The sequence below is a fragment of the Notechis scutatus genome, chromosome 1, assembly GCF_049901735.1.
Source record: "Notechis scutatus isolate UNSWTSFEM ecotype Mainland chromosome 1, rNotScu1.2, whole genome shotgun sequence".
Lineage (NCBI taxonomy): Eukaryota > Metazoa > Chordata > Lepidosauria > Squamata > Elapidae > Notechis > Notechis scutatus.
This window is the reverse complement of record NC_142009.1, coordinates 226,365,454-226,393,450: the sequence shown is the minus strand read 5'-3', so window position 1 is coordinate 226,393,450 and position 27,997 is coordinate 226,365,454. Positions and strand designations below refer to the sequence as shown.

The following is a 27,997-nucleotide window of genomic DNA, read 5'->3' as shown; positions in this document are numbered from 1 at the left end:
TGTGTATGTAGAAAATACTATGTTGTTGGTTGAAAATCTGAATTATTTGCAGGTAATGTCTTGTACATTGCAAGAAGCAGCATGGTTTTTAAAATTAATGTTTCAGAGACTAGAATGAAAGAGAAAATGGAGTGATGCAGATTGTAATAAATGCAAAAAAATAGAGCATGCTGATGAATTGTGTGTGTATCCTGGTAAAAAGTTCCTAAATTGTATATCCTGGTAAAAGGCAATTTTAAGACTAGCAAATGCTGGTAGAAAAGTAATGACCGGTATGTGGTCTGTTGCAAGAAATGAATGTTTGTTGAAAGAAACTGGCTTTATATGAGAGCATACGTCTACTCAGTCATCATCCTGTTCCCCTCCTAGGCCTATTGGGGGGGAAAAACCCTGACTGATAAGACTGCTGTGCTTAAGCCAGGTGTGCAAACCCTCTTGCAGCCCTAACCAAAATGGACACAGAGGGAAGTGTCCAAGGAAAGGGCAGGAAATGAATCTTCCTATGAAAACAAAACAAAAATAAAAACATTGGTCTTCCAAAGAATGAAAGACCTATTGTTGCAACCTTTAATTTATCAGGCAAGATGGAGCCTACAAGCAGATCAACAGATCATCTTCCTACTTCATTCTGTCAACTAAGGGTACTTTTGGAACCATCTCTTCCAAGAGGATTTGACCCATTTAAGGCATTTTTCCTAGATTAAACTGCCAGTTGTGGCTCATTTCTGGGAAGTGAGAGAGATTGAAGCCAGGCAGTATTGCTTCTCTGGGGTAGCCTCCCATAAGGGTTAATATTAGCTCCCCAAATATAGGCTTCCAGAAGCTAGTTAAGCCCAAGTTAATTCAGGGGCTAATTGTGGCACAACAGGAGTTTTGTATTTTGACTTTAATTTAATATAACTTTAACTTAAATACACCATGAATGTTTCATTGTTGTTTCATAACTGCTACGAACTCCCAATAATTTTGAGCTGTGGCCTACACTTAAATAAAATAAATAAACAAAATACATATTTTTCCAGTTTCCTGGAAAAATGGCATTTGCTTGGTGTGGCAGAGACCCTTGTAGACCAAAAGGTGTAGAACTGATTGGTGAATAACAGAAAACAATGTGCTGTTCTGCCAGGAAATACACATTTCCTTGCCAGAAACAACAGCTAAATAGCTGTGTGAGTCAGGTGCCTGATCTGTTTCACCTCTCTAGTCAAAATGCCCATGGAAAGCAGGACTCAATAATGACTGAATGGGGAGGTGGTATATCTGCAGAAATTTAAGTGGACAACAATTGGTGGACAGATCCTGGTGTGACTGTATCATTATCAGACTCATCACAGATTGGACAGCAACCTTTTTATGGGGCAAAAATAGAAAATACTGCTATGGCAGTGAATCAATTAAAGGGAGTTCTGGATGCTTTCAACAGGCAGTGGCTGACACAGAAACATTGTTATGAGGATATATCCCTTAAAAATGGTTAGCACTGTGCACACATGCTATGATATGTGGCAGATGACAATTTGCCCATAGATTAAAAACAAATTGGGGACAAAGTCATCTGAGCAAATAACACGTCGTCTTATTTCAGATTGTAATTATGGTAGAAAATATTCTTAAAAGTCTGAACAACTGAGTGCTCTAAGTACTACTGTTTATTTTTTTTAAGCTTAGCTCCGAACCCTTATTATTACAAAAGCAAGACTTCCAAATGTCTGGAGCAATACTTGTAGAGGAAGCAAAGTGTGGGACAGTGAATATCCTGAGAAAATATTTGAGTGGCTTTTCTTATGCATTCATCCTTTGGAGGGTAGTTTGGCTGCTTAAGGGATGAAGATAAAGAAATAAAAAGGATAGATCAAAGAGCCAACTTGAAATTAGTCTCACTGCATTAAATACAAAGTTATTATTTTCAGTCCTCAAGGTAAACTCTGAAAAATTAATTCTGCACATTTCAGAGAAGTCGATCAAAATGAAGAAAAACAAGTTTTGGAGGAGGCCATGTTTGCACACTACTTAGAGCACAACAAGATAGCACAACAAATCAGGATATGAATGAGCAAGTTGCGACCACACGCAATTTTGTTTGCTGCTACCTCTGCTAGCATGTTTGCTCCTTTTGCTTGGTTCCTGCCTCTTCAAGGCATGTGATCAAAGGTATTACATCGATGTACCATTCACATAACTTCAAATCTGATATGAATGGGGTACAAACTTCTCTGCTTCCAGTTTTCTATTTGATTATTGGAAGATGAATGAATGAAAGACATAGTTAAATAACAAGACATGCTGAAAACAAGTCAGGATGCGTAGGACAGCTTAATTTTATGTGGTGGCTTGTTATAAAGCATAATTTCTCCCTGATCACATCTTATTCTAAATTTTAAAAAATCTGTAGCAGTCTTCCAATATTTGGGTGGCTGCCACAGAGAGGAAGGGGTCAATCTATTTTCTAAAGCGCCCGTAGGCCAGACAAGGAATAATGGTTGGAAACTGAACGAGGAGAGATTCAACCTGGAAATAAGGAGAAACTTTCTGACAGTGAGAACAATCAACCAATGGAACAGAAATTGCCCTCGGAAGTTGTGGGAGCGCCATCACTTGAGACTTTCAAGAAGAGATTGGACTGCCATTTGTCAGAAATGATGTAGGGTCTCCTGCTTGGGCAGGGGGTTGGACTAGATGACCTACAAGGTCCCTTCCAACTCTGATTATCTGCTATCTGTATTGTAATTGTTATATGCAAAGCGGACTTGTGATTAAAGAACCCACTGCAATTGCTCTGAAAAACATCACGTTGGCCCCTTCTTAGCTTGTGATTCCTTCTGTAATTGTATTTGGGAATGATCTTGAAAGACAGGAGGAAAAGTCACAGACTTCTAGAAAACAGATGAGAAGCAGCCTTGCTGCAGAAGCAATGGGGACATGGCAACGTTTCGGTAGGGACCCTCCCTGATTTCTTGGGTTGTCCAGTAAAGGATGCAGAAGGAAGTCCTATTTCAAATTCACCAAGAGAGTGCTAATGTAACACTGAAAGGGGACAGAGACGGAGAGGATAGGAAAGTGGTTACTGAATGGCAGAGACTCTCTACTTTCAAAAACATTTCATCCCCCATTAGGCCTATCAGTGAACATAGTGGCTCTCCCCGCTGCCCCCTGATTCATGGGAAGAGCTATCCGAAGGAAGCCAAGCCAAGCCAAGGAAGCCAAGCCAAGCCAAGCCAAGCCAAGCCAAGCCACCCAGGCTTTCCACCCAGGAAACTCTCTTTTTCAGTCTCTGCTTGAAGCATTGACCTTGGGCTGGCAATGGGGGTGGAAGCATCTGCCCTTCAGCCAAAAAGCCCTGGAAGGATGGTGAAAGATGCCTGCTCTAGTTTACAAAGTAACCTTGATTGGGGGTGGGGGTGGCGGTGGGAGTGAAAGCAGCATCTGCTAATCTTCAGCCTTGGCTTGTAAAATGCTTCTCTTTTCTTTCTGATTCAACTTTACACCTACCTCTCCCTTGGGTGACTTCCCACCAGTTCTTACTCCGTGCCTTGATTTCAAAACAGCAATGTTGGGGGGGGGGGGGCAGGATCACCTTATTGGCAATCACTACTGACCTATACAGTTGTAGCCTACATTTATTTTATTGCAATAGTAGGGCAATTCCTCCCCCCCTCCCCAGGAATCGAAAACCGTGGTTTAACCGCTGGGGAAAAAAGCAACAAAGGCTGTATTTTCATCCTTTAAAACAGCTGTTATTTACTAATACAAGTGTATCAGTGTTTGTAAACCCAGACAAACCTTTCATTTACTTCTGTGAGCAAGATAGAGCCTTTGCTTCCAGCCACCTTTGCTTCCTGGCACCCTCTTTCTTTCTAGGGCCTCTCCTAAACCCTCACATGTCTCTCCTTAACAATGCAGAGAACTCTTTCTCCTCCCCATTACCCCCAGGAACCCGTCACTTCCTGCTTCTGAGCTCTGCTCGCCCTGAGGACATAGGCCAGGTCCGTTTTGTGGCCAAGACAGCTGCTTCGGAAGCCAGGCTGGAAGTGGAAGGTAAGGAAGTTACTTGTCTGTTGGGTCCGATGTTAGCTCTAGAGCGAACTGGATTGGCAAAGGAGGAGTTCATATTGGTGGTGGGAGAGCAGGCCTGTCTCTTTGCAGGGAGGGGAGCACTACTAACTATACTTGCTCCAATCTGCTTTGAGGCCTTTCCAGGGCATGCCACAAGGCACGCTTCAAAAACCAGTGAGCGGGAGTAGGACAGAAACAAAATTTGGCTTCCTTTGTTCCTGTGTTCAGGACTAAGCGTAGTTTAAGTGATGGCTCCTTGACCTCAAATTTAACAATTTGTCCTTTCTGGTGCATTAAAATTGAAGGTCTCTGGGAAGGAAGATCACGCATTTCCAAATAGCAACAACAATACCAATAGCACTTAGACTTATATAGCGCTCCACGGTCCTTTACAGCCCTTTCTAAACAGTTTTACAGAGTCAGCATATTGCCTCCAACAATTTGGGTCCTCATTTTGCTGACCTCGGAATGATGGAAGGCTGAGTCAACCTTGAGCCGGCGAGACTCAAATTGCTGGCAGCCGGCAGACAGCAGAAGTAGCCCGCAGTACTGCACTCTAACCACTGCGCCCCCATGGCTCATATGCTACATAATGATAAGGCTTGTATGTTCATAGGCAAGCAGACCAGGCCCTGTGCATCTGTGTGAGTACAAGCAGGGGAATGATAAAGATTGGGAAAGACTGCTTGGGAAAGACTATATGTGAACACAAAGGAAAAAACTGAAAGCGCATTTGGACCAGACTGCCCTTTCCAGTAATCTGCTTTGCTTTGCTAAGTCTAGAAATTACACTTATATGCACAGCAATGTTTTCAGGTGAGGGCAGAATTACTCGTATTTGTTGCATTTCTATCCCACCATAATATAATAACATTCAGTGGTTTACTAAAGGATAGAGAATTATTAAGAATTAAGGGGGTTGGACTGGAAGGCCTCCAAGGTCCCTTCCAACTCTGTTATTCTGTTAATTATATTATGTAATTGAGAAAAATAGTCTTTCATCATGGTGAAAGGGTTGGAACTTATGGCATGATTCACTTTCCTCCTTTTTTACAAAAGCCTCACGATTTGGGGGATGTCTCCATGTGTGCAGGTTATTATAAGGAACCAGGTGGCCTTTTACTAATCTGCACAAGTGAATGAGGGGTCTGGAGGTGAGAAGCCAACTTCTCAGAGCCTTTGGGCCTGCTCTTTTCTACAGCATTGCCGATTCGCATTGTGAAGCCACTGCGGGATAAAACTGTACTGGTGCGTCACAAAGCTACACTGGAATGTACAGTGTCTCAGGCTCGAGGACGTGTGCGCTGGTTTCGGGGCGACACAGAGATCTTTGCCGGCCCAAAGTATGAGATCTGCAATTTGGATTGTTACCGAACTCTGGTTATTCACGGCGTGGAGCCCGCAGATGAAGGCCTGTATACCTGTGATGCCCTGGACGATCATTCCACAGCCCGCCTGCTAGTGGAGGGTAAGGGTGTGAGTACAGTGGAGGGAGAGGAGATGAAGACAGTGCTAACGGAGAAAGGATTAGCAGGAGTTGCTGGCCGGCAACAGACTGAGAATGCCGAAGAGGCAGAAGTGGAACTAGAATTAGAATAAAAAATTGTGACCTATAGCCCAGGGTTGGGCTTCAAAAATTTTACCAACAGGTTCTCTGCCCGGTTGCTGGGTGGGCGTGGCCATGGTGGGCGTAGCCTAGTCAGCCTCTTGCACCATGGTGGAGGGGGGACATTTTTGCTCTCCCCAGACTCCAGAGGCTTCCCTTGACCTTCCAGGAGGGTGAAAAAAACCTCCCCGGCCCCCGGAGGCTCCCTGGAAGCCAGAAATGGGCTCATTTCCAGCCTTCTCAATCTTCCGGGAGGCCCATTTTTCACCCAAGTCTCCACGCAAGCCCTGCACTTACCTGCATCCAAAACAGGCCCTGTGGGGACTCCTGGGAGGGGAGGGGCGGGACCAGCCAGGAGTGGGATTTGAGGGGTCTCCAACTGCACAGAATCTTAGCTAGGGGCTCTCCCGAACCCCTGCGAACCCCCAGCAGCCCACCCCTGCCTATATAGCTGCATGGCAGAAAGCCCTTTTTGGCAGCTGCTGGGGCCCTATTGACTTCATCACATTTTGGTGACACTTCCCTAAACTTGGCGCGGTTTCTAAACGTTTGAGAGAGCAAATAGATGACAATTGTGGCAGAAACCCTAAAACAGGATTGACAATTTTAAATAAATAAATGTGTGAAGATTCCCCTCCCTTCAGCATGCAAAAACAAAACGATGTAGTTTATTTTCTGCCATTATTCTTTCCGTTGCAGTCCTCCCAAATAAAAAGCTGTACAGCCATCGAAGAGAGTTCCTGGTTTAGAATCTCACACCAGGGTACTTCTTTTGTTATATGCTCAGCTGAGTTTGCTTTTAATACCTAGATTGAGCTGTCTTTTTCATACAAGAGCAGTAATCATCCTTTCTTCAGTTTTTCACCTTTGCCTTGGTACTCTAGTTGTAGCACAACGAAGGGAGCCACATTGTTGTTGTTATTGTCTGATACCTAAAACTGGACACTTGCTCATTCATGGCAATTACCCAACAATTCTGTTAGTCTACTGTTCAGCTGCGTTCTTTAGAGAGCAGTTGCCCGTGTCTATCAATTTTTGCTGTTCTCTTCTGTTGCAGCTGAGGGAGTCCAGGTGGTCCAGCCTCTGAAGAACGTGGAAGTGATGGCTCCCTCCGAGGCTCAGTTTGAGTGTGAAATATCTGCCCCTCCAGACTTCACTCCCCAGTGGAGCCTCAATGGGGAGGAGCTGCAGCCTGGCTTGCAGGTGCAGATGGAGAGCGTGGGACACATCCACAAGCTGAGGTTCTGCAGGACTAGCCCTAACATGAGTGGGATGGTGAAGATTACCATTGGTAATGCCCGTTCCAAAGCCCATCTCACAGTGCGAGGTAAATATGTCGGATGGTTTGGTTGGATGGGTGCAGGGAATATGTGAAATTCATTAAACTCTCTTTTTTACGACCCTGTGATAAAACCTGGTGGTTAAGACTAGTCTGAGCCTTTGGAAATAACGTGAGAAATGGATCGTACCTTCTATGGATTGCATATTCCCATATCTACATACCTACTTGGCATACTGATCAAAGATGAAAGGGGTTATGTACTTGGCCCAACAAAAATGAATCCAGAGTGACAATCTCTAAATTTGACATTCCTAAGATTCCTCAACTAGCTAGGGTTGCTGGGAATTATAGTTCAGCAGCACCTGGGTAACTATTGATCCCTATACCTGGGAATATACCTTTGAGGGAAGGGGAAGCAGTTGAATGGTTCTTCAGTCATGATTTATTTGTCTGGACCATTGCTTTCTTTTCTTTTCTTTTTTGACAGAGTGCTAGCACCAGGAAAGTCCTGAATACAGTGGAGCAAAGTTTAAGCTTGGAAAGGCCAAGAAGCAAGTTGACAGTTGTATCAATAATCACACACAAAAAGACAAGTCATCTTGTCTTCTTCCTCTTCTGCATGACATGGGAAACATGTTCTGCTTTATTAAATGTTCTTAAGTCCTAATTTTGTTTAAAATGTTGCGCTTGGTTGGTGTGATGATCTGCTGGTCCTGGATCAATGGGGAAAAGACAAAGCACTGGAACTGTATTACCTCTAACTTTATATATTCTTCAACGGGTCTAATTTAGACCAACTGAATGGCCAACTACTTTACTTTCTTCTCCCCTCCCAATAAAACCCATTTCCCCTCACAGATGCATTGAACTCCTGGTATGTACTGCATTCTCCTCTTCTCCCACGTCCTTCATATAAAGCTGCAACAGGCTCAACAGAAAGCTGTACGCCTAGATATGTCCATTGTGCAGCATACCTTTACGTGTATTATCTGTATTTCTAAACCCCATTCCTTAAAAAAGATCTGAAATCGAAAGGAGAAAGGTATCCCTTTGGAGGAGAAACACAAGCGGATAATTTAAAGCAATTGTCTGGAGTGTGTTATGCCTTTACCAATAAAGTAGGGAAACTTCAAAAGAAAACTTCAGAACTTAATGATTGCCCTTTAGATATTGCTGCTAAAAATATTGTTTCAAGATGTGGGTTGACTTCATTCTCCTTCCAAATTAAGCCTTAACTCGTCTCCAGTTCTATCTGAATAGGTAAGTAACAGTGGCTTGGTTCTAGTTTGATGATGCTTTCAGCCCGTTCATTGATAGATGCACTACTCCTAAAAGGCTTTTTTTTTTTACTTGCGCAGCCACAGCCCGGCAGCGTTTGGCACATATACAAAAAGAGAGAGACAAAACAAAAGAGAGTGCAAAGTTTCTGGGGTGACAACAGTGATGACCGGTGACAGACACATGCAGTTTCTCAATGGAGAGAAGCCTTGCTGGATCCTTATCTGCCTCCCCTTAAAAAAAACATGGCTGATGAATCCTCCCCACCCCCTTCCAGTTTCCTTAAAGTTGGAGATATTGAGCAAGCCCTAGCCCCAGAGACAACAGTGGAAGTCCATTCTGAAAATGTGGGAGTTGCTGAAGTTTGTCCAGCAGTGCAGGGGAAATACCTTGGTCTCTGTTCTCCCCTGTTATGTGAGATTAGATAGGAAAACATGGTTTGGGCCTAAGGATTTTCTTTTCCCTATCCAACTTCTGGATCTGGCAAAACTCTCCAGCCCAACTCTTGGTCAATAATAAATTAATACAAATAACTCTCACAAGACTATGTACATGGGTTCCCCCTCTCCAGATCCATTACTACCTCACGCTCTTGCCAGAATCAGAAGTGAAGGGGGGGGGTATCCAAAAAGGGTTGTTGCCTGGATACCAGTCGCAAGTCCATAGCTTCTCCAGTGCCACCACACGCACACAGACTCACACTCACACTTGCATACTTCAACAGTGACAAAACCCAGCACAGGTTGCCAATCCCCACCCTCCTCCCCTTCCTTCCTTGAGTCACGCATTTAAACAGAATGCCAGGCACTGGTATGGGCAAGGGGCCCAGGGCCAGAGGGCCCCATTTCCCTGAGCTGGCTAGTTCCCACCAGACCGGAGTGAACTGAGTCATAAGCTTCCACTAACAGTCCACCATGGCACCTGCGCCCTGAAACAATCCTTCGGGTCAGTGCATGCAAAGACAGTCTGTAGGGCAAGGAAGTTGTGGCAAGGGAGCACACAACCATCCAACAGTCCTTCCTTTTGAGGCCTGCTCCAGAAGTGATGGGTAGGAAAAAGTTCTCATTGCTTATTGTGGGGGTTGTTCCGGATGAGTAATTCTTTCTTTAGTGGCCTCCCTCCCCCACCCCAAACCCTCCCCCCCCCCGCCCCCGCAAGTTCTGCATTTCACATTTCTGACCATGCGTGGATTACAGCCAGATCTCGCTTCAGCCCTTTGCCTCAAGCACCTGCTCAAACTCCTTCCTCACCTCTCGTTGCATGATGGCTTAGAAGCACTAGGAAGAATTCCACTTATGTTTAGCGGTTTGAGAGGTGTTGAAATACGTCTGCGCATAGGCTGCAAATGCCAGTGAAGAATGTTCTCAGTTCCTGGTGGTAACCAAGATGCTAGTTCTAGCCACATGGCTTGGCCCAGGTGACCACAGGAGACAGCACTTGTATTCAGGGGGAAGTGCTGGTCTATACTCTCATGGCAGGACCCGAGCCGGTGGTCAGGGGCACAGTGGAGCCACAGTCATAGTCTATGTCAATGGCAGCATGAGCGTTGGCCAGGAGGCTGTTGAGAGAGGAACCTGTCTGCCGTTCTCGGAAGCTCTGTATGTAGCTCTGAGAAAAGAAAAAAAAATATTTTTAAATGATTAAAAAAATAAAAATTCATACCCCCATTTCTCGCTGAAATTTTACCACATGGAAGAACTGGCTTTGCCGTCTTGTTCTTAAAGTGCTTTGGGTAAGTCCAGCTTCACCTCCTGATCTGCTTGGGAGAAGGCATGCATAATCTCTGAGCGATCACTAATTATTACAGTACTGCTATCGCCTTCTATAGCTGCCAGAGGTTTCACTCATTTTACCACTTTAAACATTGCAATTTGCTGTATTTAGGTATACCTAAAGCAGGGGTGTCAAACTCACGGCCCATGGGCCAGATATGTCATGCGCTGGTCACGCCCACCCCCCGTTTAGCGAAGGTGGAAAAAAAGTTGCGATACATCATGTGATGACACTGTCGTCGGAGTTTGACACCCCTGACCTAAAGCCAGCCTCGGTGGTACAGTGGTTAGAGTGCAGTACTGCAGGCTACTTCTGCTGACTATCAGCTGCCTGACAGTTCAAATCCCACCAGGCTCAAGGTTGACTCATCCTTCTGAGGTTGGTAAAATGAGGACCTGGATTGTTGGGGGCAATATGCTGACTCTGTAAACTGCTTAGAGAGGGCTATAAAGCACTACGAAGCGGTATACAAGTAAATACTATTGCTATTGCATCCCAGTAGCAATAGGGACAAAGTGGCTTGTCATAACATTTTTTCCCAGTTAGCACAGATTACAAAAGTGTCAACAAACATTGGGTGGCATAATTATGTATATCATTATTAGATGGAAAGCTCACTACATGTACTTTAATTTGGGGGAAGGAGGGGGAGGTTCCTTATGACAACACTATTGGTAAAAAGCAGACATTCCTCTATGGTTAAAAATAAATTTTGAAGACTTAGATGCTTTTCCATTCCTGTCTTCTAAATGCAACCACCAAAGCCACAATTGGAATGTATTTTCTCTGAACATCTTCTCTTCACATATGCAACTCCTTGATTTGTGTGAAGGTATCAATTCATAGGCAGTCAATGGGTCTGGGATCTTTACATTTCTGTTTTTTTCCTTACATCTCAGAATAAACCCCAGCTAAATTGCCGGGGTGGGTGGGTGTGCAGGAAAGCAGTAGATGCAGAAACACATGCTGCAAGAAAAGGGTATCAAAAAGGGAAGAACATTGTGAAAATACTTCAAAAATAGCAAATGGGATGATGGAAATACAAGATGCCTGGAAGGAAAAGAACGAGAGACAAGTTCATTTCCTCTAGCAGCTCCTTCCACCCCACTAATGGCAATTTTCAGCTGAGATTCCTATGGCCCTACCGCTGTATAGGAAGACCTGGGCATTTACTCACTGGGGAGAGCACATCCCCATCAAATCGACGCACAGGATTAGGCTTGCGGCGGTAGGCCGGCTCAGGCGGATGGGCCTTATGTTGCAGGTGGGGATGAGGATGTGGCCGCTTTTTCTTCTTTTCTTTCCGCTCTTCCCGCTGCTTGATCCGCATCAACTGCACACGACGCTGCTGCCGACTGATAATCACTATGGGATAAGAAGAGCATGGCGTGAGACCCCACAGGACAAAGGGCTGGCCCCCAATGTGGGACTGCAGCCATTTTGAAACTTCTCTATTGTGGACTTCTTTTTTAAATGAAAAAAGCAGAGTTGACATCCAACAAAAATTAGGTTAAGTTGATAATTGACACAGATCCTGAGCAAGGACGGGCTTCAAAAATTTTAACAACGAGTTCTCTGCCCGGTTACTGGGTAGGCGTGGCCTAGTCGACCTCCTGCACCACGGTGGGCGGGGGGGATGGACATTTTTGCCTTCCCTGGGCTCCAGAGACTTTCCTTGAGTCTCCAGGAGGACAAAAGCGGGCCTCCCTGGGCTCCAGAGGCTCTCTGGAAGCTGGAAATGGGCCCATTTCTGGCTTTTCCGAACTCCCAGGAGGCCCGTTTTTCTGCCTCCTAAAGCCTCCACACACGCACTGCGCTTACCTGCAACCAAAACAGGCCATGTGGGGACTCCTAGGAGGGGTGGGATGGGCGGGGCCAGCCAGTAGTGGGATTTGGGGGTTCTTCAAACTGCACAGAATCTTAATTAGGGGTCTCTCGTACCCTTGTGAACCCCCAGCAGCCCACCCCTGGTCCTGAGGCATTAGCTGACATGACTGAGGAAAGGGCTTTTATTCCGGTAGTTGGGGACCAGGTACTTACTTGGCTTGGTGGGTCTCTCTCTTTCCAGGATCAGCCACTAAATGAGGAGACAGCCCCGCTAGCAAAAGCTCATCCTGGTTAGGTCTTCACACACCATAATCTCTAACCAATCTTAAGGTCTGCTGGGATTATATGGGGAATTTTTTAATGAATAAGTACATTTAAAATTCAGGGAGAGAAGGTATTAGGGATTTACATGGAGGGAACGGATAGAAAAAGTATTAAGCATATTCTGCTGTCACCAGCATCAGCTGCATTCCCCTAAAGTGGGTTTATAAAAAAGGATGACAAGTTGCAATTATAGCTACTGACAACGTAATAATGTAGCTTAGTTCTCAAAGGCAAATATATGGTCCTGAATAAAGTCTGAATAAAAGTTTTAAAATTGTAATTGATTAATTACTGTAATTAATCAGTTAAGCTTTAATCATATATTAAAGTTTCTTCCAAATTAATTGTTGGGTACTTATGTTAGGAGGACTCATGCATATTTCAGAGAAAGGGAAAGTAAAAATGGCATCTCTTCCATTTGATGCTAATAGAAACACACATATTGCCTTTCAGGATGAAATCAGTGTGACTTTCTTCTAACAATAACAACCCTAGGCCACTGACACTGAGAGCATTCGGTTGACATTCATGTCAATATGCTTTTAAAGTTAAGATTTTACATAAATCATATGGTCACAAATGTATTTTTCAAACTATATTGGTACAGACATGTTGCCATATCAGGGAACACGCCATAGTTCCAATCTTATTTTGATCTTCAATTTATAGTTTTGCCTTTAATTTCAATGCTCCAGGTAGCTGGAAACAATTAAATGTAACATTACAAATGAAGGCAAAATTTTAAATTTAACATTGTAAAAGAATACAATCAATGGCATTAAAATCATTCCTCAAATAGTTAACAATTAAAACTTAGTGAAAGATGCATTTTTATCCACTCCCTAAATACTGAGAGACTGGGAGTCACTTAACTTATAAAGGAACATTCTGTTTAGCTCAAGAGCCACACGATACAAGGCCCTTTTATGCATGCTCAACAGTACAGTCCAAGCACTAGGGGCATCTTCAGAAGAGCCTCAGGAGGTCTAAGACAGTGTGCAGGTTCATATCAGGAAAAGCAGATATTCAAGTCCTAAGTCATTTTAGGACTTCAAAGGGCCACAGTAATATTTTAACTCATACCCATCGGTAACCGATAGCACACAAACACACACACACACAGACACACACATGAAGTGCAGATCTTTCCATACAGGCATATACAATAAGATCCATTCCTTGCACAGCTGAGTAGTATTTGCTGTGGTATGTGCCACCCATTGCAATTTATGGACACTTTCAATGGCAATCCCAATAAAATGCATTGCATAACTAAGTTGGGTTGAAACCAAGGGATGAATGATTTAGTCCAACTATCTCCAGAAGGGCAGCAGTTGTTGCACTGGTATGCAAACATACCTTCACTACAATCACATCCAGTGGCACATGAGGGATAAAAAGCACCCAGCTGTAAACTTGTTCTTTCTGAAGATGTGCAACGCTGCCCAGAATAAGCTTCGCCTCAATCCTAAATTCCTCTTTGTGGAACGCCACAGGTCAATACGATAACCTTAATGTCAAGTAGAAATCCCCCAATATCAGCTACTGGAGACATTTCAACAGTAAATATTGGCACTACAAAACAGTGCCCAACTCTTTCCGTTGGTCTGGAAGAATAGTGTTGTTTATGGCGTCAAAAGCTAAAAGGTCTAAGTGAGAACTGGCAGGATCACGGTCCCCCAAATATTTTCTGGCACTTTTCATGTAACAGCATGGTATTTTATTTCACCTTTCGGCTGTAGAATCATATCTTCTCACTCCTTAAAGTATTTGTTTCATTTCGACAGCTTTAGCTGATTTTGCTGTATATAATTCACTGGTTAATTTCATTTAATCTACACCAGACAATTCAGTGTCCTCTCGATGATTACAGTCTCCATAATGCGACCCTCTGGCCAAAGAACTTTTTAAAGTTCTTTTAAAAACTTTTGTTTTTAAAAGAAGGAAACAGATCAAGTATTGATTGTAAAGCAACACAATAATATTACACTTTTATGGACCAACAGCAGGTTTGGGCAGCCTGTGAATCACATGAGACACCCACTCTTTGCAATTCATCAGTAGCCTTAAATCATACTATCAATATTTAGTAACAGTATCACATGATTTTTTTAAATATAAAAGTAAAGCTGAAAATAAGAGCAGGGGTCTAGTTTTGGTCTTTGTTGGCATTTGCAGAATTAAGGATGGGAATGGGAGCAAAAGATCTCTGAAAAGCAAAGCACTCTCAGCCCCATAGTTTTATCTTGAAACATGGCTGCAATCAGTTCCAAAATGGTGATCTGCTAAGTATCTAAGTAGACCAGGAGAGATAGGAACAATTTGCCTTCCTGAGGTGTTTCACTATTATTCCCACCCTTTATCAGTCAGGGGTGTGTTGTAACTACATGATTGAAAATCTGTAAAATACACGTAAAAAGGGTGGAGCTCTCATCATATGGTTGCAGCTGCTATTTTGACATTTTGGATGCCCCTCATAGTTGCCCTGTCATCATTAGATGCCCCCCAGAAGATCAGGGAAATGGTGTTGTGCCCTCCTAACCACTCGAACTCCACTCACGCCTGACCTAGGAGAACAGCTTTCCACATTCAGGAACTTGAAATAATTTAACTCCCCAGAAAGCAATGGGGGACAGTGACAAATCTGTAAAAGACAAAAACTGGAATAAGGAAAAATTGCTATGTAATTTCACAGCAGCTTCATTACGCTGTAATGAAGAACGCGGCCGAAAAGAGAAAAACGTGATGTATTTGAGAAGAGTCACAGGAAGCACAAATGGAGAGACGGCCCTCCAAACACTAAGTAAAAATGCAAGAGAATCCTCTGGTTCTCTTCTATTCTTTTGCGATCTTGGAACAAGTCCTTCAGGTATGAAACGCAATGGGCCACACACCTGAAAGAAGCAGTGCTTGGGCTCTATCAGAGCCACTTCTTTGACAAAAAAGGATGACAAGCAATTCTCTTTTTTTGCCTTGGGCAAAGGATAACTTTAATAAAAAGAAGTGCCAGCCACTGTTATCAGGAAGTCTATGCCCAATCACCTTCTGCCACATTAAACCCAGTCCTACTGTTTATGATATACAGTGAGCAGAACCCCACCCACCAGAAAGCGTTGACCTTTTACAGAAACATTGGTACGATACCAGAATGATCCAAGACTCATTGCCCAAATTAGCTGCTCTAATGTTCACACTTTAAAACTCAAAGAAAGTGGCCTCCCTGAATCATATCATCAAAAGTTAGGCAGGGCTACCTGTTTCCATCCTGCTGCTTTTTGTGATGCCAACTGTGACCCTAGCAATGGTTGGAGGAGTAGGATATGGCCTTAAAACTGGAAAAGTTATCCATTCTAAATGTGGGTCTTAGTGTATGAGGGAGAACCCAATAAATTGCTGTTGCTAAATAAACCATAGTTAATCAAGTACAATCTGCAAGACCAGTCACTACAAGGCAAATCACTCATAAATCTAATTTAACCTGAACTCTGATTTGCTTGCTTTCATTCATCTTGCTCCCCAATCCCATGAGACCACACTCACCTTCAGTGTGTGAGTATCCTTCAGCTGTGACTTTCCATTGCACCAAGACACCCAAAAATGCCAGGACAGGCCAAGTACCCAGGATGACCCAGCTGTACCAGCAGATGGGCCGGGCAGGTGCCACTTTGACACGCTCATAAACATACTGCAGCAGCAAAAAGAGCTCAACAAAGTAGTCAGCAGTGGCGGTCATGACAGCACTACCGAAGACAGCAGTCGACAATGTGGTGAAGAGGCGCTGCCATTGTAGGGTGAGGACAGCACACAGCATGCCCACCCCCAGCAATAAGCCAATGGGAATCCAGACAGTAGGTGGGTGGTAGAACTGCTCCATCACTACCAGTGTAGCCACAGCCAGTAGTAGCCCCAGCAGCAGCCCAACCATGAAGAGCCCGACACTGCGTACCAGCATGGTGACTAGCCCGCAGAGCACGCCAATGCCCAGGCCAATGCCCACAGAGGCCTCCACGCTTAGCTGAGTGTCCAGCACCCGCTCTTTGTAGCACAACATGAAGATGATTACTGAACCAAACATCAGCCCAGTCAGGAACATCACTGCTTTGAAGCATCGGTATCCTAAGGAAAAAATGAAAGGAGAGTCATAAGGGGGATAGGATAGGTTGCCCAACTGTTTGCTCAGAATGATTCCTATTCCATTTAGAGACCTGTGTTTGTGAGCATTTGTCCATGTGTATGACAGTTCGCATGCTCTCTTTTTACACATGCACTTTTAAAAATATATTACTAAGGGATATTTGGGTTATGTTTTTTTTTAAAAAAAGGACTTTATATGCTTCACTTGAACATTTCAGATCTTCTGTAATGTGTAATTGGAAGCATAGAGCTTTCATCTGAATGTTTCCTTCTAGGGCTTTTTTACATTTATCCGGGGACTCAGTCATAGAGTTTGCTATAGTTAGGAATGAAGCCACAGGAGGATATTGGACAGAGCAGTTCAGAAACCTGAGTTTCATTACATTACTACTAAACATACATTGGTTATGTTCATGCAACAGTGCTGAACCAGATGCCTTGACCTTCAGTCAAGAGGCTATTTTATATTTCATTTTATTCCATTTACATGGCCACCGATCTCAAACAAGTGATACTGGGTGACTAACAATTAAAAAGAGAAAAAAAAATACAAGAGACACAAAATAAATGCATAATCGATAGCCAAGATAAAAACAATAGCAACTCTCAATACAGCCACCTCATCAGCTCTGACCACATCTGTGAACACAGCCTGTGAACATTTTGGTGTGCAGGTAGCCACAACCCAAAAATGGATGAATATGTCACGCACGCCCCAGTTTTTTTTTTTTGTTTTTTTTGGTTAAGTTCTACTGGATGTATCAAAGGAGGCTGTCCCTTTCTTCCTCACTTCCTGCGTTTCAGGTGTGTGGGGACTTTCCCACCTCTCCATACTTTATAGCCACAGAGCATGTGAAGAGTTTCAATGACAGAGAGACTAGGATTAACTAAGTGTGAATTAGAGAGCTGACACAACACATTTGCTCCTTCCCCTGTGATCAATTATGTTTGTCATGCTGTACATAAGTTAATAAGACTTGTGACTGGCTGTAAGTGGGATTGCCCATTAAAATGTCCCAATAAGACAATGAAATAATACATTTGTCTTGAATCCACACGTTGTACTTTTAATTGTCCTTTATAGATCTGGAGTAATCTACAAGCCATCCCTCCCCACAACAACACACTCACCAAAGAAGCAATAGATGATCCCAAAGAGGCAGCACATGGCACACACAACTGAGGGCACTACTTGATAGTGCCTCTCAATCTCCTGATCACAACTATGTGTCCGGTCTTGGTCTGGTTCATGTGGAAGCAGTGGGAAACGCAGAGACTGTACAGTTGACGTCATGGCTCTTCAAGGCTTCTGTCAGGCTCCCTTCTCCCTCCCAGTCACTTGTAGAAGATACTGCCTCATGACTTAATTTCCATCTGTTGAGAAAGAATAGGAAAGGAATGGTGAACCTCAGCTTCTTGGAAGCCCAGCGTGGTACAATTGATAATGCAACCTACCATCGGCTACCACATCTTCACAGGCTACATCTCTGAAGGAAGAACCAGCAACTCCCTACAGACAGGGCTATTCTGCTAGAATTTCAAAGGGACTTAAGGAACTCCCCCCTCAGTCATCAGATCATCACTCCCACATAACTCCTGATTCTCTCTTCAGGCAGGAGATTTTCACAGCTCTGCTGGAAGCTGGCATCTTTCCTTATGCAATGCATGCATGTCCTGCCACTGAGTTAAAACAACCCCTTTTGTAATGTCTGCAAGAAGCAACTAAGAATCAGAAATAAATAAATGACATTAAGAATTAGGAACACCCACCCGCTCCTAGAACTTGAGCCCAGTCCAGCAAATATGACGGTCAAGCAGAAGCAGCTCTCTAGAATGTTGGCAAGACGTTAAAGGCTCCAAACAGGCCAGAGAATTAACTCCAAGCTATTTCTATTTTTGTGGTTATTCAGAAACTGGCAGATCCTCCCCTCTTATAAGAACCTTGCAAAGCCTACTGGAAATTGTTTTATATCGTATTCCATGACAGAACAGCTCAGAGCAATTCTGGAAGAAGGGAGAGCTGAATAGGAATGGGACAAGAAGTTTCCAAAATCGGAGGGGGTGGGGGAGTGGCTATAAAGAGAACCACCACCATATGGTCTCTATAGCAACAAAGCTAAGAACAGATGATACTTTTAACAAGATTCCCCCCACACACATACTTCCAACCCCCAGTCTCTGGCTTAAAGAACTGAAGGGGTAAGGGAGTGAGTCATCAAAGGGGGGTGTAGCAGTTCAGAAAAAGCATCTGTCAAAGGCCGACTTGCATTAACCCTATCTTGGTGTGCATGGGCTGCTTAAATCTCAAGCTAAGAATCTTAGGCGGTCTCTTCGCCTATTTGTGTTTACTGTTTGCCACAAGATAAGAACAATAACGATAGGTGGCCCAAAGGACAAGAAAAATAAAAGATAAGTGGCTCAGGGTTAAAACCAGACCATGCAACAGCCCACTTCCTGCCCCGTCTGGACGGGCTATAGGCTGCAAGGCAAGCAGCAAAGCATGGCTTTGTTAACCATTTCCTGCTTGTGAAGAATTTGCTAATCAACCAGGATATAAGCTGAAGCAGCACACAAGCCCTCCTTACTCCAGCCTTCGGCAACTGAAAGGATCAAATCCTGAATCAACAATGCATCTCAACCTCCTTCCACATCCACCCACCGCCCACATGGACACATAGGAATCCTTCTGCAGCAAAGCAATCTGTTGTTAGTATGGAGAGGGAGGAGCATTGAAGGTGGTATATCGCTCACATGCACACAAAGAGGTCAGCAGCCCTAGGAAAGCAGAGGCTCCTTCCTATCTTTCTCCTACACTCCCTCCCCCTACCCCATCCGCTGCTTTTGTTCACTCCCTCCCTCCCCACAGCCAATGAAAACCAGGGCTAAAACTAGGACCTCTTCAGATTGGTGTGCTCTCTGTTGCTAAGGCAGGCAAGGCATTTTCTGATTGGTTGCTGTGAAATGACCAACTGACTGCTTTCCCCCCTTTTCTTTCCCAGGGTTGTGCTTTTTTTTGTTTTGTTTTTTTGCTTTGTTTCAAAAGCTCATCATCATCTGGCAAGAATTTGCAGATAATGGCTTACGAAATTATGAAATCAGCCTTCTCTAATAGAGTATTTGCTGGGTACATGGCTAGGAATTCTGGGAGTTGTAGCCCAACACATTGTACCTGGTACCTGGAGAGCACCACATTGGGCACAGCTGGATGAAACAGTTATCGTCCTTCTTCCTAGCTTTCAGGGTGACCAATATGTCCCTCTGCAGTTTTGGGGAGACTGAAACCCCCGATATCTTAAAACACTGGCTAGCATGGGACCTGAAGTTCAGCATCATCAGGTGGGCTACGCAATGCCATTCCTGCCATGTGTAATTGCTACCTGAGCTACCCGCCCTTATGATCAGCAGCCCAGGGAATCGTGTCCAACAATGACCTGGTTACAGTGGCAGCATTTTTTTTTTAACTGGGAAGGTAACATCAAAGCTCCTGGAAAGAAAAAAGAAAAATCTTTGAATATCATATTTTATTTTTATTTAGAGATAGAAATGGGAAACTGTCCGATAGCCAGCTACCTACCACATAATTAAGGATAATGAAGGTGATCTAGGAATTCTGTGTGAAGATCATGTCAGATCTGCTTAGTTCAAAGATAATGCTACCAAATGCCTAATGCTGCTTAATTTAAGGAACGTCTTCCTTGGTACGTTATCAACGGAAAGCTCTATCTGTCCACTAATATTTGTTATGGGCACTGCTTATAAAGGAATCTGTCTAGAAATAAACCAGGTTTTTCAATTGTGACCCCTACTTAATGGAATATCTTCCCATCAAGATGCAAACGTTATCTTCTCCAGGTAATTTTAAGAGAAATCTTAAAATTGTAATGTAGATATACAGTGGACAAACTCCCTTATATTTCTGGAAGCTGTGCTGTGAAAATACATGTGAGCAGTGAAAAAAATGGAAGGGCAGAAAAAGGTCAGCTGGATTAGATCAACAGTCTATTGAATCCTGCAATCTGTTCTTACAGTGGCCAACTAAATGCCACTAAATCAAAGCAGGACAAGCAGGACATAAAAGCAATAGCTCAGGCCCGTGCTTCAACCTTAATATTTCTTATTCATAAATACACTATGTCTGAAAATTGCAAGTTGGCTTGAGAATAGCAGAATCAGAAGATCTAGTGCACATCCAAAGTTTATGCCAGGATCCCATGTTGAACTTCTTAACAAAAGAAGGGGCTTGTGTCCTGTTCTTATGAATTTTTATATACCAAACACACTGGATCCAGCAGGGCCTAATTCCAAACAAGCGTGCACACAATACAGAATGAATAAATATTATTTGCTACCATAAAGGTTCCACAGAGGAAGCCCTAATAAAATAGGACGTTAGATTACACAAAATTTCAAAATCTGAGAATTTTCATCATTTAATTGTAGTAGAACCTGCCTTACTTTTTACATTAACAAGATGTGGGTCCAATAAAAACAAATCACTGGCTCTTGTTGATATAATTGAAAACTACACCAGTTCCCTGACATAGATAATTACACTCTTGTTCTATAAATAATCACACTCCTGCTCCATAATCAACATTTGGAATCCTGCCTGCATTGGTCTAACCCAAAATGTGAGGAATTGAGTCCCAAATAGAATACTGTGTTTTCTAGTCAACTGCTAATCTGTTTTTCCTCCTCATAGAACAGCTTTTCTAATTCTTCTCATACCCTGGTAGCTAAGTTTCCTTTTCCTATAGAGTACTGTTGCCAAGGGAAGAACCTACCTCACAGGCATGTTGTGAGGAAATGGGAGGAGGAAAGAATGTTAGGTATGTTTGCTGCCTTGAATTATTTATAAAATATGGGTAAGATATAAATGAATACATCCATAAATAAATAAAGTAGCTCACAACAAAATGCGGGTCCTAAAACTAGGTTTTGCAGATTTATAATATCTGGGCTGCAAAGCTGTTCCCCCCCCCCTCCCAAAATCCAGGCAACCACTAGATGGCAGCAAAGCAACACATAAAACTGCATGACTTTGCTGCCATCTAGCTGCAGAAAAGTCATGCAGTTTTATGTGTTGCTTTGCTCCCATCTCGTGGTTGCCTGGATTTTTGAAACTCAGGTTGTGATAGTCCCAGTTTCTAGTATGATCACTGACACTTGCTGTACAGAAGAACTCTTGATCCATACCATCTCGTATGTATACGTTAAACAAACAAGATGCTGCTCCTGATCCCATCCTTCACTGGGAACAAGGAAATTTACAACTTAATACTTGTTAGTATTTAGTGTATTTAATACTTGTTAGTATTTAATGTATTTAATAGCCACCAAGGCAACTGGACAGGGGATGCATGACTGACTGGCTAACTGTGCTATGTGTTCCAGGCCAGCCAGTTCAGTTTCTTTCCTGGAATTGATTGAGTCCCAATTAATCTTCCTCTGCAGTGATTGATGATTCAAGTTCCCACTTTCCCACAGGCTCCTTCATAAACAATATTCATCCCAGGAAACTTCGCAGTTACAAACAGCAGTGAAGCTGATCCTTCCTTCCAAAATACATGAAGTCAGGAAGGAAAGAGCAGAAAGGAAGACTGTCTCCGTACTAATTTCTGGGAATCCATCTCAGCAAGATTTGAGTAGCTCTGCAAACCAGTCTTTTCAAAAAGTCACGGCAGTCAATACTGCAACCCCAAAGTACATGCAAGGGCTGCCATAATGCAACTCAAGTACTTCAGACGAGGTTTTAGGTATGGGACTTGGTAGGAGTTGGACTGATGCTGTGAAAGTGTCATTTGTGCAACCTAGTCCTAATGGAAGTAGTTTCTTCAAGGCTCAAACCTATGGCCCCAAACTATTTGTGTCTTAATAAACAGTGGCAGCACATACCTTGTTAAGCTCTGCAAATGTTTCCTGAAAGTTCATAAGTTCTGTCTATGAGGAAGCAAATCATCTTCTTTTTCTTCCCTCTGGCATTAATCTGGCAGCTTGCTGAAAAGCTCCTCCTGAAATAATCCTATTAACCTGGGAGCAACCCGGGGTAGTGGTACTATGAGGAGCAGCTGCAGCATGGGGGCCTGTGTGCCAGATGCTCTGCAAGCAAGGAGACCCCATAGCTCTGTTTTATGCTATAACAAAACATTGCTGTGTTGCTAGAGAGGCAGCAAAGAACATGTTTGTTTGAAAAGGAAAACAGAAGCTTGAATGTTTTAGCACTAATTTTGTCCCTGGCATTTAATTCAGTCCCTCCTTGCATGAATGATAAGCAAGCTATAAGTACCATGCTTATGGTACCATATCCATATAAATGCACACATTACACAATGTGGAGACTATGGCCACAGGCTACAGCAGTCCCTGTCACTTGGAGGCTTTTTTTGTCCCCAAATGATTAGTTCAGGATTACCTCATTAAGTAGTTCTCTGTGGCTAATTTCTCATTATCCTATAGCTAATGAGTCTAGTGGCTGGGGGGGGAGGGTAGCTTCAAAGATAGAAGTAACTTCATCAAAATATAAATTTATTACTTTGGAAGACAAGATCTTCACAACTGAATCCATATTGCTCTGTTCCATGCAAACCTCATCCTAAAGTTTTTCAAATGGTAGGACCCCTTCAACTGACCTGTTCCACTCATCATTTAGCTTCAAAAGCAACCTGGTACATCCCATTTTATAGCAAAATCATACACCCCCTTCCACCCCAAACATAAAACTCCCATATATTTTTAGAAAGAATGTTTAATATACCAAACCTGTCTATTGAACATTTAGAAGTCATACCTGTGACAGCCCCCATGCTGACTACTGTGTATCCAATTTAATCTACTTGGATTTAAACAGCAGACACAGTTGTGCAAACCTTCTTTCCCTTCTGTGGGAAATAGCATTTCATTGAAACAACAGAGAACCTGCTGGCAGCTTTTAAAATAACATCTCTATTATAACACAACCTTGTAGATCAGAGTCCACTGTATCAGATGCACAAAGTTTTTTTTATCATAACTGGAGGTACATAGAAATGCATATGTAGTGCTAGATTTGAACATTATAAAGTTGTCATTGGGAGCTAAATCTGTCTGTCTGTCTGTCTGTCTGTCTGTCTGTCTGTCTATCTATCTATCTATCTATCTATCTATCTATCTATCTATCTATCTATCTATCTATCTATCTACTTACCTATCTTATATCTATCTAAGCTAACTCTATCAAAAGTAGGCAATGGCAAATTATGCTCATACTGTTGCCACAATCACTGCATCATTTATCAACAGGAGTTGAGCTTGACTTTAAGTTTGTCTTTTCTTTTCTTTCAGATGGAAGGGAAATACAGAAAGCACAAATACTACCAAGCATGAGGCCAGTTAGCTTTATAAGGCACCCCGTTTGCCATGTCTTCCTAAAACATCCTGTTTTGCTAATGGTAATGGCCTCATGTCTCCCGTTTCTTCTCGCTCTGCGTTCTTCCCTTCCTTCTGTTTATCACCATACCTGGCTGTGTCCATCCATTTATACCCCAGGCTGCTGCTCTATCAGCTTATCAATATAATGCTGTCATTAGCACAAAGCCAGATCAAGATGCATCTTTGTTTGGGGCTGGCAGACCACATAAGGGAAGCTGGAGAGTTGCTAGGATACTGAGCTGCAAAGACTTCTGGGGGACCCAGCAGACTCTCTTTGTTTGGGATGAGGGGTCCACCGGGAATCATGGACTTCGGAACCTTATAAAAACTGGAATACACCAAGGATTTTCTTTTGGTGCATTGTTTCTGTCCCCCCACCACCGAAGGGTTGTGGGCTTTGTGGTTGTTCTTTTAAAGCTTTGCCCTGGGTAGCCTTTGTTTACCCAGAGCAAGGCTAATTCAAAAAGGGAAGAAGAGAGTGGCTGGGCTGGGCTTTTACTCCTTGCTCCCTCCACCGCTGGGTGCTATGTCTAAACAATGCAAGGCCGGGAGAATAAAGGCTTTGGAGCACACGCGGACTCCCCGAGGGGTTTAGCTTGCAGCGGGGATCAGCTTGGGGGATTTGAGCGGGAGCCTCTGTGCCGGATGGTGGTGAGCCTTGCCTACGATCCGAGAAGGGCCAGTTGTGTGCATGGATGTTCGGGACAATACGGAACAGCAATCCTCCCCCACCCCGGTTGTCTCCTCTCTCTCCCCCTCTAGCTTGCTTAATCCCGTCGGTGGCTTCCCGCGAAGCGACGCCGCGTTGACGGGCATGCAAAGGAACTTCACTTCCCCCCTCCCGCCTTTCCAAACTTCTTACCGTTGCCCGAGGCTGTCCCGGCGCAGGAGGGAAAGAGATTCGCGGCTACCGGCGGTTCTCTTTTCATCCTGCGTGAACCGGCGCTCCCGACGTCCCGGAGAGCAGACGCTGCTTTGTGTTTCGTCCCTCCCTTCCACCGACTCCCCCCTCCCGTGCTCCTCCATCACGGGGAACGTCCTCCGCCTAGCCCTCGGGGAGGGGAGCGGCGGGGACGTTTCCTTCCCCTCCTCCCCCAAGCCGGGGGGCTGCTGCAAGACAGCAGGCCCCAGCAATCTCTCCCCGCCGCCACCCACCCCCTCTCCCCGCTTTGCCTCGGTAGTTCCCCTACCTGCACGACCCAGGCTCGAACCCGGAGCTTCAGAGCCCGCCTGGCTCGGCCCGGTGCTGAGGGACAGCTCCGCGTGACGTCACGGCGCAGGGTGGTTTTTTTTTTTCTCTCTCTCTCTCTCCCTCTCTTTCTCCCCCTCCGCCCCCTTCCTTTCCGCTCCCGCCTGCTTCTCTTCGCCCGCCCTCGCGAGACCCGGCGAGGAAAGGTTGGCTCGGGCCAGGCGCGTTGGTCGCCGTTTCCCTTTGCTTGCCTTCTTCTGTTTGAGGTCGTCGCCCGCCCCCAAGTCTCATCCTCCCCACCCCCACCCACCCCCGCTTATCGCCTGGAGCGCGTAGCGGCGGGGAGGGCGGCGGGGGGAGGGAGCGAAGATGTCACACTCGCCCTTCGAGTTCCCCCACAGGATCCCTCCCGTCGCCCCTCTCTGTATGGGGGAGAGAGGTCAGCTCCCCTCTCGCTGCTTTCGCGTCCCGGCTATTTCCGGTTGGAAGTCTCTTTGTTTAAGGCATATCCCGGTACCTCGCCTGCTTCCAGAGCTCTAGGTTGGCTGGTCCGTGGGGCTTCCTCGTTGTAACTGACTTGCACTGGTAGCCGCCGGTTGGACCTTCTATTTGTAACCCTCTTATTTGCCACCCGTTGTATTTGCAGAGAAGTCCTAGTGTGCCTGCTGCGATAGAGAAAAATGGAACCAAAGCGTCGTGTGGCGCCCCGTGCCTTATTTTGGGTTAAATCTCGCTCTGCGATCCTTTCCATCAGATTGAATTAGAAACAGGTCGTTCCCTCCCTTGTTCCAATTTGCTGGCATTATCTATTTCTGCTGGGATTGTTCAGTGTTGTGTTTAAACATTGGCAATTAGGTTAATCCTGTAGAATCCTTGTAGTTTATCAACATATTTGAAATCTTTTACAGATGAATTGCTTTTATCCAAAGTAGAAAACCCCCTTTCAATTCAGTTTTACTCATCTGTGCCATTGTCTTTGAAACTACCATCAAATATTATGACACTAAAACAAGAAATATGAATTTGTTGTTTAGTTACAAAGTTGTGTCCCAAACTCTTACAACCCCATGGGCCATAGCCTATCCTCCACTGTCTCCTGGAGTTTGCCCAAATTCATGTTCATTGGATCAATTATACTATTTAACCATCTCATCCTCTGCTGTGCCCTTCTTTTGCATTCAACTTTTCCCAACATCATGGTCGTTTCCCAAAAGTCGTCTCTTCTCATTTGGTTGACAAGTTAGTTGAGCTTCAAGAAAGATCCTACCACTTAACATTTACAGATGTTCCTTTGGGTTATACACTGCTCAAAAAAATAAAGGGAACACAAAAATAAGACATCCTAGATCTGAATGAATGAAATATTCTTATGAAATACTTTGTTCATTACATCAAGGGTCTCCAACCACCGGTCCGTGGACCGGTACCGGTCCGCGGAACAAGTCCTACTGGGCCGCTGGTTGCTGGCGCCGCCATCTTTTTGATGAAAAAGTGCTTCCAGTGAGCTTTTCGGGTAGAAAGCTCACCGGAAGCACTTTTTCATCAAAAAGATGGCGCCATACGCTCGGTGAGCTTTTCCGGGTAGAAAGCCATTTCTACCCGGAAAAGCTCACGAGCATGCGCGCCATCTTTTTGATGAAAAAGTGCTTCCGGTGAGGTCACCGGAAGCACTTTTTCATCAAAAAGATGGCGGCGCTTCAGCTGATGCGACCGGGCGCGGCATAAAAAGGTTGGGGATCACTGCATTACATAGTTGAATGTGCTGACAACAAAATCACACAAAAATTATCAATGGAAATCAAATTTAGCAACCCATGGAGGTCTGGATTTGGAGTTACACTCAAAATTAAAGTGGAAAAAAACACTACAGGCTGATCCAACTTTGATATAATGTCCTTAAAACAAGTCAAAATGAGGCTCAGTAGTGTGTGTGGCCTCCACGTGCCTGTATGACCTCCCTACAATGCCTGGGCATGCTCCTGAGGTGATGGATGGTCTCCTGAGGGATCTCCTCCCACACCTGGACTAAAACATCCCCCAACTCCTGGACAGTCTGTGGTGCAACGTGGCATTGGTGGATGGAGCGAGACATGATGTCCCAGATGTGCTCAATTGTATTCAGGTCTGGGGAACGGGTGGGCCAGTCCATAGCATCAATGCCTTCATCTTGCAGGAACTGCTGACACACTCCAGCCACATGAGGTCCACACCAGTATATAGTCTCACAAGGGGTCTGAGGATCTCATCTTGGTACCTAATGACAGTCAGGCTACCTCTGGCGAGTACATGGAGGGCTGTGCGGCCCCCTAAAGAAATGCCACCGCACACCATTACTGACCCACTGCCAAACCGGTCATGCTGGAGGACGTTGCAGGCAGCAGAACGTTCTCCACGTTGTCTCCAGACTCTGTCATGTCTGTCCCACGTGCTCAGCGTGAACCTGCTTTCATCTGTGAAGAGCACAGGGCGCCAGTGGCAAATTTGCCAATCTTGGTGTTCTCTGGCAAATGCCAAACGTCCTGCACGGTGTTGCGCTGTAAGCACAACCCCCACCTGTGGACATTGGGCCCTCATACCACCCTCATGGAGTCTGCTTCTGACTGTTTGAGCAGCCACATGCACATTTGTGGCCCGCAGGAGGTCATTTTGCAGGGCTCTGGCAGTGCTCCTCCTGTCCTTCCTTGCACAAAGGCAGAGGTAGCGGTCCTGATGCTGGGTTGTTGCCCTCCTACGGCCTCCTCCATGTCTCCTGATGTACTGGCCTGTCTCCTGGTAGCACCTCCATGCTCTAGACACTACGCTGACAGACACAGCAAACCTTACCGCAGCTCGCATTGATGTGCCATCCTGGATGAGCTGCACTATCTGAGCCACTTGTGTGGGTTGTAGACTCCGTCTCATGCTACCACTAGAGTGAAAGCACCACCAGCATTCAAAAGTGACCAAACCATCAGCCAGAATGCATAGGAACTGAGAAGTGGTCTGTGGTCACCACCTGCAGAACCACTCCTTTATTGGGGATGTCTTGCTAACTGCCTATGCTTTCCACCTGTTTGTTGTATATTCCATTTGCACAACAGCATGTGAAATTGATTGTCAATCAGTGTTGCTACCTAAGTGGACA

At 44.5% G+C, this 27,997-nt stretch overlaps 2 protein-coding genes across 9 annotated transcripts in view; one reads left to right on the top strand and one right to left on the bottom strand.

Moving 5' to 3' along the window:
- Nucleotides 1-8,081, top strand: part of OBSL1 (obscurin like cytoskeletal adaptor 1) — a 75,747-nt gene extending 67,666 nt beyond the window's left edge. For 4 of the 5 annotated variants that reach the window (XM_087950428.1, XM_087950430.1, XM_087950427.1 and 1 more), the window contains 4 exons: nucleotides 3,931-4,035; nucleotides 5,255-5,521; nucleotides 6,717-6,986; nucleotides 7,429-8,081. In XM_087950428.1, the coding sequence (XP_087806554.1) occupies nucleotides 3,931-4,035; nucleotides 5,255-5,521; nucleotides 6,717-6,986; nucleotides 7,429-7,436 (650 nt within the window). In that variant the 3' untranslated portion in view covers nucleotides 7,437-8,081. Of the gene's footprint in view, nucleotides 1-1,952; nucleotides 2,150-3,930; nucleotides 4,036-5,254; nucleotides 5,522-6,716; nucleotides 6,987-7,428 lie in introns of those variants that run through there. The other variant, XM_087950429.1, reaches the window with a different exon arrangement.
- Nucleotides 8,082-8,272: 191 nt separating this feature from the next.
- On the bottom strand, nucleotides 8,273-25,457 carry TMEM198 (transmembrane protein 198). Of its 4 annotated transcripts, none has more exons than XM_087950431.1 (5): nucleotides 24,875-25,457; nucleotides 17,409-17,651; nucleotides 15,684-16,259; nucleotides 11,170-11,357; nucleotides 8,273-9,827 (listed from the first exon to the last, which is right to left on the bottom strand). In XM_087950431.1, exons 2-5 carry the CDS (start codon nucleotides 17,569-17,571, stop codon nucleotides 9,681-9,683), a joined length of 1,074 nt encoding a protein of 357 aa, XP_087806557.1. In that variant the 5' UTR covers nucleotides 17,572-17,651; nucleotides 24,875-25,457; the 3' UTR covers nucleotides 8,273-9,680. The 4 variants fall into 4 exon arrangements, with proteins under 4 accessions (XP_087806557.1, XP_026521111.1, XP_087806558.1 ...); XM_026665326.2 differs by lacking the exon at nucleotides 24,875-25,457 and adding an exon at nucleotides 24,547-24,669; XM_087950432.1 differs by lacking the exon at nucleotides 24,875-25,457 and adding an exon at nucleotides 19,029-19,099.
- Nucleotides 25,458-27,997: the final 2,540 nt, after the last annotated feature.

Bases quoted from the DNA above. Each gene is read 5' to 3' on its own strand.
- TMEM198 (XM_087950431.1), bottom strand. From the start codon at position 17,571: ATGACGTCAACTGTACAGTCTCTGCGTTTCCCACTGCTTCCACATGAA. The intron at 11,358-15,683 runs GTGAGTGTGGTC...CTTATCCCATAG, and splicing joins AGGATACTCACACACTGAAG to TGATTATCAGTCGGCAGCAG. The intron at 9,828-11,169 runs GTGAGTAAATGC...TTCTTTTCTCAG, and splicing joins ATGGGGATGTGCTCTCCCCA to AGCTACATACAGAGCTTCCG.